This window comes from Canis lupus, chromosome 31 (genome assembly GCF_003254725.2).
Source record: "Canis lupus dingo isolate Sandy chromosome 31, ASM325472v2, whole genome shotgun sequence".
NCBI classification, from domain to species: Eukaryota; Metazoa; Chordata; class Mammalia; order Carnivora; family Canidae; genus Canis; species Canis lupus.
This window is the reverse complement of record NC_064273.1, coordinates 39,457,677-39,470,696: the sequence shown is the minus strand read 5'-3', so window position 1 is coordinate 39,470,696 and position 13,020 is coordinate 39,457,677. Positions and strand designations below refer to the sequence as shown.

Sequence of the window (13,020 nt, the reverse complement as noted above, 5' to 3'; positions counted from 1 at the left end):
TGACCTCTAATCTAATTTCTATCTATGAATTTGCCTATTCTAGAAATTAAGTGGAATCCTGTAGTATTTGCCCTGCTTATTTCGGTCAGCATCATGTTTTTAGTGTTTGTCTATGTGATTGTACTTCATTCCTGTTATGGCTGAGTGATACTCTATTGGGTAGAATCATGTTTCGATGTATTACGTTTTCTTTATTAATCTATTGATGAGCAGAAGTTGTTTCTACTTTTTGGCTATTTTGAATTATGCTGCTATAAACACAGTGGCAAATATTTCCTTAAGACCCTGCTTTTAATTCTGTTGGGTAGGTACCTAGGAGTGGAATTGCTGGGTCATATGCATTGTTCTTTGTTTTTGTTTTTGTTTTAAGTTATTTGGCTCTTGAGATGTATTTATGTTTCTAGCTGAATCCTAAAAAATATTTATGTGATACGTAAGAACATTGTCATCATAAGCAGTTCATTGATCGGTACGATGCTGAGGTCCCCTGATTACCCTCATCTCTCCTGTTACCCAGGAGCAAACACCCGTTAGCTAGCGCAGTGTGTATTTTTCTGGAGATTTGCATAGGTATGTGGATAGGTGCATATGTAGTCGGCTTTGTGATAAGTTGTATCCCGTGTGTATCATTTTCTTCTTTTTGTCTTCAAGTGTGACTTGGCAATCTTTCTGTTACTGTATGTGTAATCCGATGGGGAGAGTCCTCTTACCAGCTGCCAACAAGGCCATGCTTTGGGTTCCGTCCCAGTAAATTTATTACTTTGAAACCGGAGAAGAGTGAGTCCACGCCTGGGAGGTGGGTAAGGGAGGCGAGGACTGTGGCTGCCGTGTCTGGAGGCGGACTGGATGGTCAGAACACGGCCGGTGAAGGCTTCGCTCCATCGTGCAGCCGCATTTGAGGTTTTAATCCCCTTTCCTTGGGTGTCCTGATGGCCTCATACATTGTGTTGTGGACTCTTCCAGGCGTCTGCAGCCCTGGCCAGGAAGAAGGGGAAAGGCTTGCATAAAGACATGGCTATCTTTTGGCACAAGAAGAAAATAAGTGAGTTTGTGGTTATTCTTGGTATGGTCTCCAGTGCTGTGTGTGTGTGTGTGAGCCCTGCCCCCCAAGCTCTCACCTGTGCCACGGGGTGGGGGTGGGGGGTGATTGTCAGTGCGCCCTGTGTCTCCCAAGTGTTTCTGAGGCTCCTCTGGAACCTCCTATAACAATTCAAAGGATGTTACTTTTTCTTTCTTTCTTTCTTTCTTTCTTTCTTTCTTTCTTTCTTCTTTCTTTCTTTCTTTTTAAGATTTTATTTATTTACTCATGAGGGAGAGAGAGAGAGAGAGAGAGAGAGGCCGAGACACAGGCAGAGAGAGAAGCATTCCCCTTGCAGGGAGCCCGATGCGGGACTCGATCCTGGGACCCCAGGATCACACTCTGAGCCACAGGCAGGCGCTAAACCACCCAGAGCCACCCAGGTGTCCTAGGACATTACTTTTTCAAACACAGTAAAAAAAAAGTCCAGTGTCAAGTGATTTGTGGTTTGTGAGCTTTGTGCTCTTATGTCCTCAGGTCCCAACAAGAAGCCGTTTTCCTTGAAGGAGAAGAAGCCAGGTGACGTGGAAGCCAGTCATGGCCCTGAGGACACACCCTTTCAGCACTCTCCCCTTGGCAAGCCTGTGGTGAGGGCCGCAGCCGGCACCCTCCTGAATAAAAGGTACGGCCGGTCCTTCCTGTGGGTTCTTCGACTTCTGTGCACCCGGTGACGGTCATGGCAGGGCAGTGGGTGATACGCTGACACCTGAGCACGGGGACTGGGAGAGGGAGAGGGAGAGGAGGGCATGGTGGAAGGGCGAGGGGAAGACGGCTGGGCACAGCCCCTGGGGCCTCGCTCGTTCCCTCGGGCTCGTGTCCCATGTGCTTGTACTTGCACCTGATGTGTCTGTGGAAGAAGCAACTTTCTCCCTTGAGAGTCCAACAGGCCGTATAACCAAGTGTCCCTAATAGGTCCTCGTAGCTGTTCCCAGTATGATTTTCCGTAGGTCTCGCTTGTCACGGTGAGGTGGTCTCCCTCAACTGCGTGTTAGCTGGGGAGCCAGGGGTCCAGCCCTCAGGTGGGAGTGACACATGGTATGTGCTTCACACGGCCTCCCCACCCCAGTGGAAATCAGCTCCCAGAGCACCCCCGGCCCTCTTCCCACATCACCCCGCCTCCTCCTCACAGTCTGCTTCTGTTTGATCCTTCACGTATTTTGGTCAGTGGATTGTTTCCTCACCTTTCACTTCACAGTTAGTTTAGTTGCTGGTTTGCCTTTGCTTTTCCCTTTCCCACTCAGCCAGTCACATCCTCTTTAACACTCGAGTTCACTGAGTGTTGAAAGCCAGTTAGAAAAAGGGGACACTCAGAGACATCGCCCATTTCTATTTGCTGCATCCTTCTACCTGTGAAGTGGTGTATGGTGTATGGAAACATAGGCATGCGATTTCCTCATGGGTTTTTATTTTTTAAATTTAACTTATTTTTAGAATTTTATTTATTTATTCATAGAGACACCCAGAGAGAAGAAGAGACACCGGCAGAGGGAGAAGCAGGCTGCCTGTGGGGAGCCCAATGCGGGACTCAATCCCGGGACCCTGGGGTCACGACCTGAGCCAAAGGCACTCGGCCACCCAGGCTTCCTGGGCTTTATTTTTTTAATCACAAGCTGAATTTCAGTTTTTTGAGATAGAAATCTACAGATACTCATTTTAGCTCTTTAAATGGGCTCATCTTATTTTATAAAGTATAGAATATCTCAACAACAAATTTTTTTTTAAGATTTTATGTATTCACAAGAGACACACAGAGAGAGAGAGAGAGGCAGAGACACAGGCAGAGGGAGAAGCAGGCTCCATGCAGGGAGCCCGATGCGGGACTTGATCCCAGGACCCCAGGATCATGCCCTGGGCCGAAGGCAGAAGGTCAACCACTGAGCCACCCAGGCACCCCTCAAAATTTTAAGACTGTAGTGAATGACAGGAGTAACACCTTTGTGCTCACTAGCATCGTCAAGGCTTGTCTCAAGTCAGTGCTTGTAGTTTTCCAGTTTTGGAGGAGCAGAACGTCTTCAGAAGTGGAAGTGATGGAAGCACCTGACGGATGCCAAGCCCTTGATGTGTTACTTTTCTTTGTAGCTCTCCAGTGAAGAAGCCAAGTCTTCTAAAGACCCATCAGTTTGAAGGAGACCCTTTTGACTCGGGCTCTGAGGGCTCTGAAGGTCTTGGGCCATGTGTATCATCCCTCAGCACCCTGATAGGTACCGTGGCTGAGACTTCTGAGGAGAAATACCGCCTGCTTGACCAGAGGGACAGGATCATGCGGCAAGGTATGGTGGGCACATCTCAGCTGTGGTCCAGGAACCTGGCTGAGGTCATGATAAGGTCACTCCGGGAGCTGTGAGGAGGGAGCAACCCTGCCCGTGGGGTCCACTGTCCTTGAGTCTCTGGGCCCTCCAGTGCCCCGCCTATTATGTGCTATTTACTAGTTTCCTAAGGGGCTGGGTGTAGATGTGGACATAATGCAGATATGTCTTTTTTTTATATTTGGAAGAAAATCCATAAACTATTGATCTGTGCTAAATTAAACTTTTTTTTTTTTTTTTTTTAATTTATGATAGTCACACAGAGAGAGAGAGAGAGAGGCAGAGACACAGGCAGAGGGAGAAGCAGGCTCCATGCACTGGGAGCCCGATGTGGGATTTGATCCCGGGTCTCCACGATTGCGCCCTGGGCCAAAGGCAGGCGCCAAACCGCTGTGCCACCCAGGGATCCCAAAATTAAACATTTTAAAGGGTAATTTTTAGACAGAAAGCACATTTTTTTTTTTTTTTTATTTGGTTATTCATGAGAGACACAAGCAGAGGGAGAAGCAGGCTCCCTGTGAGGAGGCTGATGTGGGTCTCGATCCCGGGACCCCAGGATCACGCCCTGGGCTGAAGGCAGACACTCAACCACTGAGCCACCCAGGCGCCCCCAGAAAGCACATATTAAACAAATCTGTTTGAAAGAAATCTCCATAAATAAAACTTAAGAAATGCAACCCAGGGTAAAAATTGGTAATTCCTTTCAGAAAGGGCTGATTTCCCTAATATAGAAAGTTCTGTGGAAGTTACTGTGGAAAAGGCCAGCCCAATTGAGAAACGATTAGAGGGTCAGCAGGGTTACAGAAAAGGAAGTATACTTGACCCTTGACCAACACAAAGGCAGGAGCAGGAACACCGTCCCCCTTGTAGTCAAAAATCCACATATAACTTTTGACTCCCCCAAAACTTAACTGCTAATAACCTGCTGGTGACTCACGTATAACACAGCATGTGTTTTGTTTGTTATATGTATCACGTCTTGCATTCCTGCAATACATTAAGCTAGGGAGAAGAAAATGTTATGAAAATACATGTACAGTGCTGTAAAAAAAAAAAAAAATCTGTGTACCACGGGACCTGTGCAGTTGAAACCTGTGTTCAAGGGTCAACTGTGTCGTGAATTGGCTTTTAAACATATGGGAAGGTGCTCACCCCGTCATACAGAGTGACGCCAGTTACACCCCAGAGGTGGCCTTTGCCCCCTTGTGCCGTGCTGCCCTGTCCTTGGGCCGGCCGTGGACGGCTGCACTCCTTTGGAAGAGGGCAGGTCTGCGGTATCTTTCAGCCTTAGGGAAGTCTGCCTTTGACCCAGCATTCATCCAGTGTCTGTCCCACACGCGGTCCTGCGTGTGTGTTTCACAGAAAAGCTTGTTTGTGACGACAAAGATTGGGAACTGACTGTCCACGTAGCAGGATTCTAAACAGTCTGAAAGAAGACTGGCGTTTCTTTATGGAAAAAAAATGAAGATTTATTGTGAAGTGGAAGATCATAGTGTGGAAGTATGTAGTATGCCACCGTTCGTATATAAATAAAGGGGGAAGCGTGTGTCTGTACATACACGAGCGTACCTGCCTGCGGGTACATGCGATAGTCCTGGGGTATGAAAAGATATGTTCACGTTGACTCAGAGCGGGGAGCAAGGTGGGGAGGGGTTCTATTTTGACATCTTTATACCTTTCAAATATGACCCATCTGAATATATTACCTCTTCAAAAAATATTCTGTTACCTTTAAAAAAATGTGTGCAGTGACCATGAATAAAGGTATTTGTGCTTTTCTTTGCGAAGTTTCTTTTAAATTATATTTTAGCTGTAGGATTTTCTTCTTTTAGAAGATGTGAATAAGTGGAATAATCACAGTGCTTCCTTAATATGGTAGTAAGAGCTGCTGTCATACGTTATCACTGTCATACGTTATCATACATACATTATATCAACATGGTGATTTTTATATTCCAAATAAAATTAGTGGGTATTGAAATTTCCCAAAATAAAAATAAGCTGTGTGTATTTTGAGCCTGAAGTTGTTGTATTTCATCTCACTTAAAAGATAACTTGTAACTATTTAATTTTATGGGAAGTGGCAGTGGTTTAATCAGGACCAAGGTGTTTGCTGTTATAGTAGTAATGGGATAAAAGAGAACCAATGCAGTACTTTTAGAGCACTAGTGTGTTTGGAATATTTACAATTAGCAAATTGATCTTAACAAACACACCGCAGCACGGTTGTTCATTGTTGAGTTGCTACAAAGCCTTGGACAGCGATGCGTGCCGCCCTGCCAGCATGCAGTGCAGACCTGTGGCTGTTGCGAGGGGACGGGGCCTTTGGGTGCCCTGCTACCTGACGTTATAGGCCATACTGCCCTTTCTCTACTGGTGCTTTACTTCGTCTTTTGTGTATGGCATTTGCTTTCATTTTTCCTTTTATCGTCATAGTAATTGTGTTACACATTTTTGCTTGTCATTTAGCTCGAGTGAAAAGAACCGACCTGGACAAAGCGAGGACTTTCGTTGGGACATGCCCAGATATGTGTCCTGAGAAGGAGCGGTACATGCGGGAGACCCGGAGCCAGCTGAGTGTGTTTGAAGTGGTCCCAGGGACTGACCAGGTGAAGCCCCCTGACCTCTCTAGGCTGCCGTCCATATTTAATCTTCAGGGTGGAGGTGGGATATATATAGGGGCAGGTGGACGTAGTATTCTTTGTACTTTCTGTACATATTGATACTTGATTTGGGTGTTTACGTTTGTAGAGGGTGGCAGGGATTTAGAGTGTGGCTACCGTGAATGTTCATACTAAATTGTTCTGTGAGGTGTGTACTAAACAATCTTGTGTAAGGTGACTGACCCCATGGTGCTCTGAGGTATAGATGTAGATATAGATTTGTTTCATAGATTAAAAGTTTCTTTTCTTTTTTTCACAAATTTAGTCCTACCTTTTCTGTTTGTGTTTTGACAGTTGAGATTATTCTCTAGATGCAATTGTGTGTGAATCCTTTTCACTTAAAATTATGAACATTTTCTTTTCTGATAAACTCAGCCTCTTTTAAATGAAAGTATATTGTTTGATTATGTAGCTCTATCAAAACTTCCCATTTTGCAATCACTAGATAGGCTATTTCTAATATTTACATTTCATTAATAATCCTATTGGGCATATTATGTGTAGTGAGTCTGAAGTAGATAGATTATTTCCTTCTGATAGATCCTAAGAATTAAACTACTACATCAGAGGGTGTGACCTTCCTTGAGATTCCTGAAGATGTGTGTGCCTATGCGTGTTCCTAAATTGTTTCCTGAGAAATCTGTACCACTTTAGATCCTTTTCCTCTTTGTTAATTTTGCTTATGCCTTCTCTCTTGGTTGGTAGGTTTTGTTTTTTTTTAAAGGATCTTATTTTTAAGTAATCTCTATACCCATCGTGGGGCTTGAACTTACAGCCCTGAGGTTGAGAGTCCCATGCTCCATGGATGCCCCTTGGCTGGTGTTTTTAGGTTGCCCTTGCCCAGTGTCGGGTCCCCAGTTGGGCAGGAGCATCACCGCAGAAGCTACTACCCTAGGAGACAGTGGTGCTGGCTTGCAGTGGATGACCAGGGTTCTGTCCTGTGGGCATCTGAGCTTCTGCCCTTCTGCTACACATCTTCAAGCTCCTCCTGCACGTGTGATACCTCCAGGCCTTTGTGTGCAGCGATCCTGGCCCCTCGAGGGTCTTACTGCTGTCTCCATTTCCTTTCTAGTCTGTGTAGACTTACTTTGGTGTTTGAGTGTGGCTGAGGTCTGTTACAGTGCTTCAGAGTCCTTTACTTGTCACACCTCTACCCTTGGAGCAATACAAGTGTATCTCCACTTACGTTCTTTCTTCTTTTTAAAAATTTTAAAGTAATCTGTGTACCCAATATGGGGCTTGAACTCACAACCCCGAGATCAGGAGTTTCCATGCTCTACCGATTGAGCCAGCCAGGCACCCCCCAGGCACCCCCCACTGCTTCTTCACCCCTTGTTATATTCACTAAAAACACATTTCTCATTTGTTTTTGAATTTTGATCATTACCTTCAAACAGAAATTTTACCTTTGAAAATTGTATTCTATACCATTGATCTTGTAGGAGGATGTAGGTGATTTGCCCCTCATTTTAAGGTACAGCTGCAGGGGGGCTGGCCAGCACCTACACGCAGCTGTTTGGCCCCATTGTGTCTCCCCAGGTGGACCACGCGGCAGCTGTGAAGGAGTACAGCCGTTCCTCTGCTGATCAGGAGGAGCCCCTGCCCCATGAGCTGCGGCCCTCGGCAGTGCTCAGCAGGACTATGGACTACTTGGTGACCCAGATCATGGACCAGAAGGAGGGCAGCCTGAGGGACTGGTACGACTTCGTGTGGAACCGCACGCGGGGCATACGGAAGGTATCAGCCACTTCCATCAGAAAACTAGAAAATGCATGTGAATTCCACAGTTGAAGCGAGATTTCATTTTATTTTACTCAGTTATATTTTATCCATGTAAAACAAACAAACAAAAACCTGCTATTACTTAAAATCATTACAAAGTCCTGTTAAAATGTGCTTTATGGGCTTTGTTTAAAATTGACAAAAGAGGGGATCCCTGGGTGGCTCAGCAGTTTGGCGCTTGCCTTTGGCCCATCCCTGGGTGGCTCAGCAGTTTGGTGCTTGCCTTTGGCCCAAGACGTGATCCTGGAGTCCCGGGATCGAGTCCCACGTCGGGCTCCTGGCATGGAGCCTGCTTCTCCCTCCTCCTGTGTCTCTGCCTCTCTCTCTCTATGTCCATCATAAATAAATAAATATTTTTTTAAAAAATTGACAAAAGAGAAATTCAGGTAGTTATGATCTTCTAATAGTTTGCTATGCATGGAAATAGGTGCGTGAGATCTGTGTGTGTACGAGACACATGTGTATGTAAGGTTGTGTGTGTAATACTCCCTCTTGCTTGTGGCCAGGACATCACACAGCAGCACTTGTGTGACCCTGTGACGGTGTCCCTGATTGAGAAATGCACCCGGTTCCACATCCACTGTGCTCATTTCATGTGTGAGGAGCCCATGTCCTCCTTTGATGCCAAGATCAACAATGAGAACATGACCAAGTGCCTTCAGAGTCTGAAGGAGATGTACCAAGACCTGAGAAATAAGGGTGTCTTCTGTGCCAGTGAAGCAGAGTTCCAGGGCTACAATGTTCTACTCAATCTCAACAAGGGGGACATCCTAAGGTAAATTTTCAAATTTGGAAGCTTGCCTAAACTGTATGGAAAGGCAGGGATTTTTTTTTTTTCCCAAAGATTTAATTTTTATTATTTTTGGAAAAGATTTTATTTCTTTGAGAAAGAGTGCATGAGCAAGCGGTAGGGGCTGAGAGAGGGGGAGAAGCAGACTCCTCACCAAGCAGGGAGCCCAGCATGGGGACCTATCCCACGACCCTGGGATCCTGACCTGAGCAGAACAGACACTCAACCGAGTCACACTCAGGTGCCCCTTAAGATTTTATTTTTTAAGTAATCTTTACACCCAGGGTGGGGCTCGAACTCACAACCCCGAGATCAAGAGTTGTGTGCTCTACTGACTGAGCCAGCCAGGTGCTCCAGAGCTCCAGTGGAAAGGCAGGATTTAAAGATTTTTTATTTATTCGTTTTGAGACAGCTTGAGCAGGGGAGAGAGTCAGAGGGAGTGGGAGAAGCAGGCTCCCTGCCGAGCAGGGTCCTAACCCTAGGACTCCAGGATCATGACCTGAACCAAAGGCAGTACCTACTGAGCCACCCAGGTGCCCCAAGAGGCAGAATTTTTTTTTTTAATTTAGAAAAATTTTTATTTTATTTAAATTCAATTAACATAGTGTCAGAAGTAGAGTTCAGTGATTGACCAGTTGGATATAACACCCAGTGCTCATCTCATCTTGTGCCCCCTTCTTCATGCCCGTTCCCCAGTGACCCCGTCTCCCATCCCCTCCCCTCCAGCCAGCCTCAGCTTTATTTTTTTTTTTTTCCTTAAGATTTAACTTATTTATTCATGAGAGACACAGAAAGAGGGGCAGAGACACAGGCAGCGGGAGAAGCAGGCTCCATGCATGACGTGGGACTTGATCCCGGGACTCCAGGATCAGGCCCTGGGTTGAAGGCAGGCGCTAAACCGCTGAGCCACCCGGGCTGCCCCCAAGAATGAATTTTAAACACTGGTCTGGTACATAGGTAGACGTTTATATGAGAAATACGGCAGGGGATCCCTGGGTCTCTGTCCTTACTGTTGGTAAACCAGACTTGGTGACAACCAGTGGCTCCTTTAACTCCAAGACTGCCTTACATGTGCTAAAGCTGGTTTTTTTAGCTTACTGTTTTCCCTGAGGACATTGTTAGTGATAGTCTAAATGTGTCACTGATTTTTAGTTCTAAAATTAAATCTTAGAGATAACCTAATTATACAAAGGGGTTTGCAGTCTTTTTTTATATATGATAGGTATCTCCCTATATGTTTTTCAATTTTTAAAGCTTTTATTTATTTATCATAGAGCGTGAGCGTGGGTGTGCATGCTCTAACAATCGGGCAAGGGGAGGGGCAGAGGGAGAAGGAGAAGCAGACTCCCCACTGAACAGGGAGCCCAACATGGGGCTCGATCCCAGGACCTTGAGAGCATGACCTGAGCCGAGGGCAGATGCCACCCAAGTGCCCATCTCTCTTTTTAAATTTTATTTATTAGAACTGGCAAGCAGAGGGAGGGGCAGAGGGAGAGAATCTCCAGCGAATCTCCACTCCCCTTGTGTGGCTCAGTCTCATGACCCCTGAGATCATGATCTGAGCTGAAACCAAGGGTCAGGTGCTTAACCAGCTGAGCCACTCAGGTGCCTTGATAGACATCTCTTGTGAGTGATTCAGTCAACTCTGTTTATTTATAAAGCAACACAGAGTTAAATTTTTTTAGATGTCATCCTCATGAAAAACAGCTGGCAGTCATTTGGCATTAAAGTTATTATTTGATAATCCTTAAATTGTTGCTTGAATTTATCATTTAAAAAAAATTTTTTTAAAGGATTTTATTTATTTACTCATGAGAGACAGAGGCAGAGACACAGGCAGAGGGAGAAGCAGGCTCCCTGTGAGGAGCCTGTGGAACTCGATCCCAGGACCCCGGGGTCACATCCTGAGTGGAAGGCAGACGCTCAACCACTGAGCCAGCCAGGGGCCCTATTTACCATCTTTTTAGACAGCCCTATTGTTCCAATCTAACCCAAGACTGACTGCTTTGAAGTTAGTAAACTGAATAGAATGTTACATCTATTTTGATGGATATTTTGTCTAAATAAAAATAAAATTAGGGGCGCCTGGATGGCTCTGTCAGTTAAATATCCGACTGGGTCTTGGCTCAGATTTTGATCTCAGGGTAATGAGTTCAAGCCTCATGTTGAGCTGCTCGCTAGGCCTGGAGCCTAATTAAAACAAATGGAAAAGAAAAAAAATTCTAATCCCTTTGTCTTCTTTAATTGACAGAGAAGTACAACAGTTTCATCCTGCTGTTAGAAATTCCTCTGAAGTGAAATTTGCTGTTCAGGCCTTTGCTGCACTGAACAGTAATAATTTTGTGAGATTTTTCAAACTGGTCCAGTCGGCTTCTTACCTGAATGCTTGTCTTTTACACTGTTACTTCAATCAGGTGAGTAACACGGCTGTACTTACAGAATTGGCAGGGAGCGGATCGTGACTGGTATTTAAGTGCTTCTCTATTCCAAGGACGGCAGGTCCCAGGCTGACCCCGTGCAGGCCTCGCAGCAGCCCCCGAGGGCTGCCTGCGTGACCTTGTTTCCCGGGGCCCGGCACCATGGACAACTGACAGGGCTGTGCAATGGAAAATACTCTGTTTAGATCAGAGAAATCTATTTAGAATATGATTTGAGCTCAGCACTGTCATTTTCCATAGAAACAAAGAAACCAAAAATTGCACATACAAAATCCCTGACTTAAGCATTTTTAGTGTTACTAGTCTAAAATTTTGGAGAGTAAACTGATGACGCTGATTTGGTTTCAGTAACCATCTTAAGGGCCCGCTCCTTGTCAAGTACGGTATTGTGCCTTGGGGTTGCACACCCAGGGAAGACCCACATCTTTCCTGGCGCTTCACGCAGAGTATGAATGTCTGGTCTCAGAATTCCCCACGTCAGGTCTTCAACCCTGGCCCCCTGACCGTGCACACACCGTGCTGCCCCCAGCTGGGTGGGCAGGAGGCTGCTGGGGTAGGAGGGGTCTTAGGACCTGGTTCTGTGACTCTTTGGTCACACATCAAGTCCTCTGGTAAACAGGGACTGAGTTCACGGTCGTCACCCAGACAGGGTCCCCTGTAGGCTTGTTTGTTGTCCTGACAGTTGCCAACAGCACTGAAATTCTGGAACAAATGGAAAGATTTTTAACAACATCTGTTTGGAGAACACTGTACATTCAACAAGTAAAACTGATAGTTAATATTTTCAAAATTAGGGATCCCTGGGTGGCGCAGCGGTTTGACGCCTGCCTTTGGCCCAGGGCGCGATCCTGGAGACCCGGGATCGAGTCCCATGTCGGGCTCCCGGTGCATGGAGCCTGCTTCTCCCTCTGCCTGTGTCTCTGCCTCTCTCTTTCTCTCTCTGTGTGACTATCATAAATAAAAAAAAAAAAAAAAGAAAAATTATTTTCAAAATTATTTAATGTTATTAGACTGTTGACCGTTTGTATCTGTTTTAATAACTTGAAACAAAAAAGACATCTCATGGCTTTTTCTTTAGAGGAAGAGCGTTTGATGTGATCCGACAGGCTCCGTTCTTGCTCAGTCCACCTGTTGTGCTGCTTCCTGTCCATCCAGCCCCAGAACACTCCTGCCCCAGGGCCTTTGCACTTGCTTTGCTCGCTGCTGTTCTCTCCCATCATGGAGCACTGTGGTGCTCATCTTCAGGTCGTGGCTTGGCTGCCCCGTCCTCAGCAGGCCCACCCTGCCCACCCAGCCTCCTCCTCTGCCTTCCTGTGTTGCACTGTCACCATTCAGTGTGCTGCGTATTTCACGGGTTCCTGTTGCTCACTGTTGGTTTCTCCTTAACACGCCAGTTGTGGGCAAGGAGTCTGCTTTGTTCATTGCTGTGTGCTCAGCACTAACACCACCAGGTGAGGAGTAAATACTCGGTACACACGTTAGAATTACACGCAGGTGCACAGCTGACCTGCATGCCTGCCGGCGCACGGTTTGCCCTCGAGGCTTTCTTTAGAATGAAGCCTTCGTGGCCTCGCGTTGCTGTGTCCAGACCGCCTGCTTCACGCACGTTCCTATGTATCTCCCGCCGAGCCGGTGCCTTGATCGCTAAGCCTGGGCCCCTTCACACCAGATTGCTTTCCAGAGGGACCGTGCGACAGCAGGTCACCGACCCCCTCGTGGCATTTTGTGGTCACGGGATGACTGGCCGTTAACGCTGCTGTGGTTTGGCTTCCCCTTCAGATCCGCAAAGACGCTCTCCGAGCGCTCAACATCGCGTACACCGTAAGCACGCAGCGCTCCACCGTCTTTCCCCTGGATGGCGTGGTGCGCATGCTGCTCTTCAGAGACTGTGAAGAGGCCACAGACTTCCTGAACTACTATGGTCTCACCGTCTCTGACGGGTAAGAGTGGGGGGGGGTGTGGG

At 46.4% G+C, this 13,020-nt stretch overlaps 1 protein-coding gene across 2 annotated transcripts in view; it reads left to right on the top strand.

Annotated features, from left to right (window-relative positions):
* LOC112669242 (minichromosome maintenance complex component 3 associated protein) overlaps positions 1–13,020 on the top strand; it is a 53,420-nt gene that overhangs the window by 4,732 nt on the left and 35,668 nt on the right. For both annotated transcript variants that reach the window (XM_025462200.3, XM_049104782.1), the window contains exons 4-11: positions 964–1,042; positions 1,556–1,700; positions 3,158–3,348; positions 5,854–5,993; positions 7,587–7,784; positions 8,336–8,604; positions 10,871–11,033; positions 12,837–12,997. In XM_025462200.3, the coding sequence (XP_025317985.3) occupies positions 964–1,042; positions 1,556–1,700; positions 3,158–3,348; positions 5,854–5,993; positions 7,587–7,784; positions 8,336–8,604; positions 10,871–11,033; positions 12,837–12,997 (1,346 nt within the window). The remainder of the gene's footprint in view (positions 1–963; positions 1,043–1,555; positions 1,701–3,157; positions 3,349–5,853; positions 5,994–7,586; positions 7,785–8,335; positions 8,605–10,870; positions 11,034–12,836; positions 12,998–13,020) is intronic.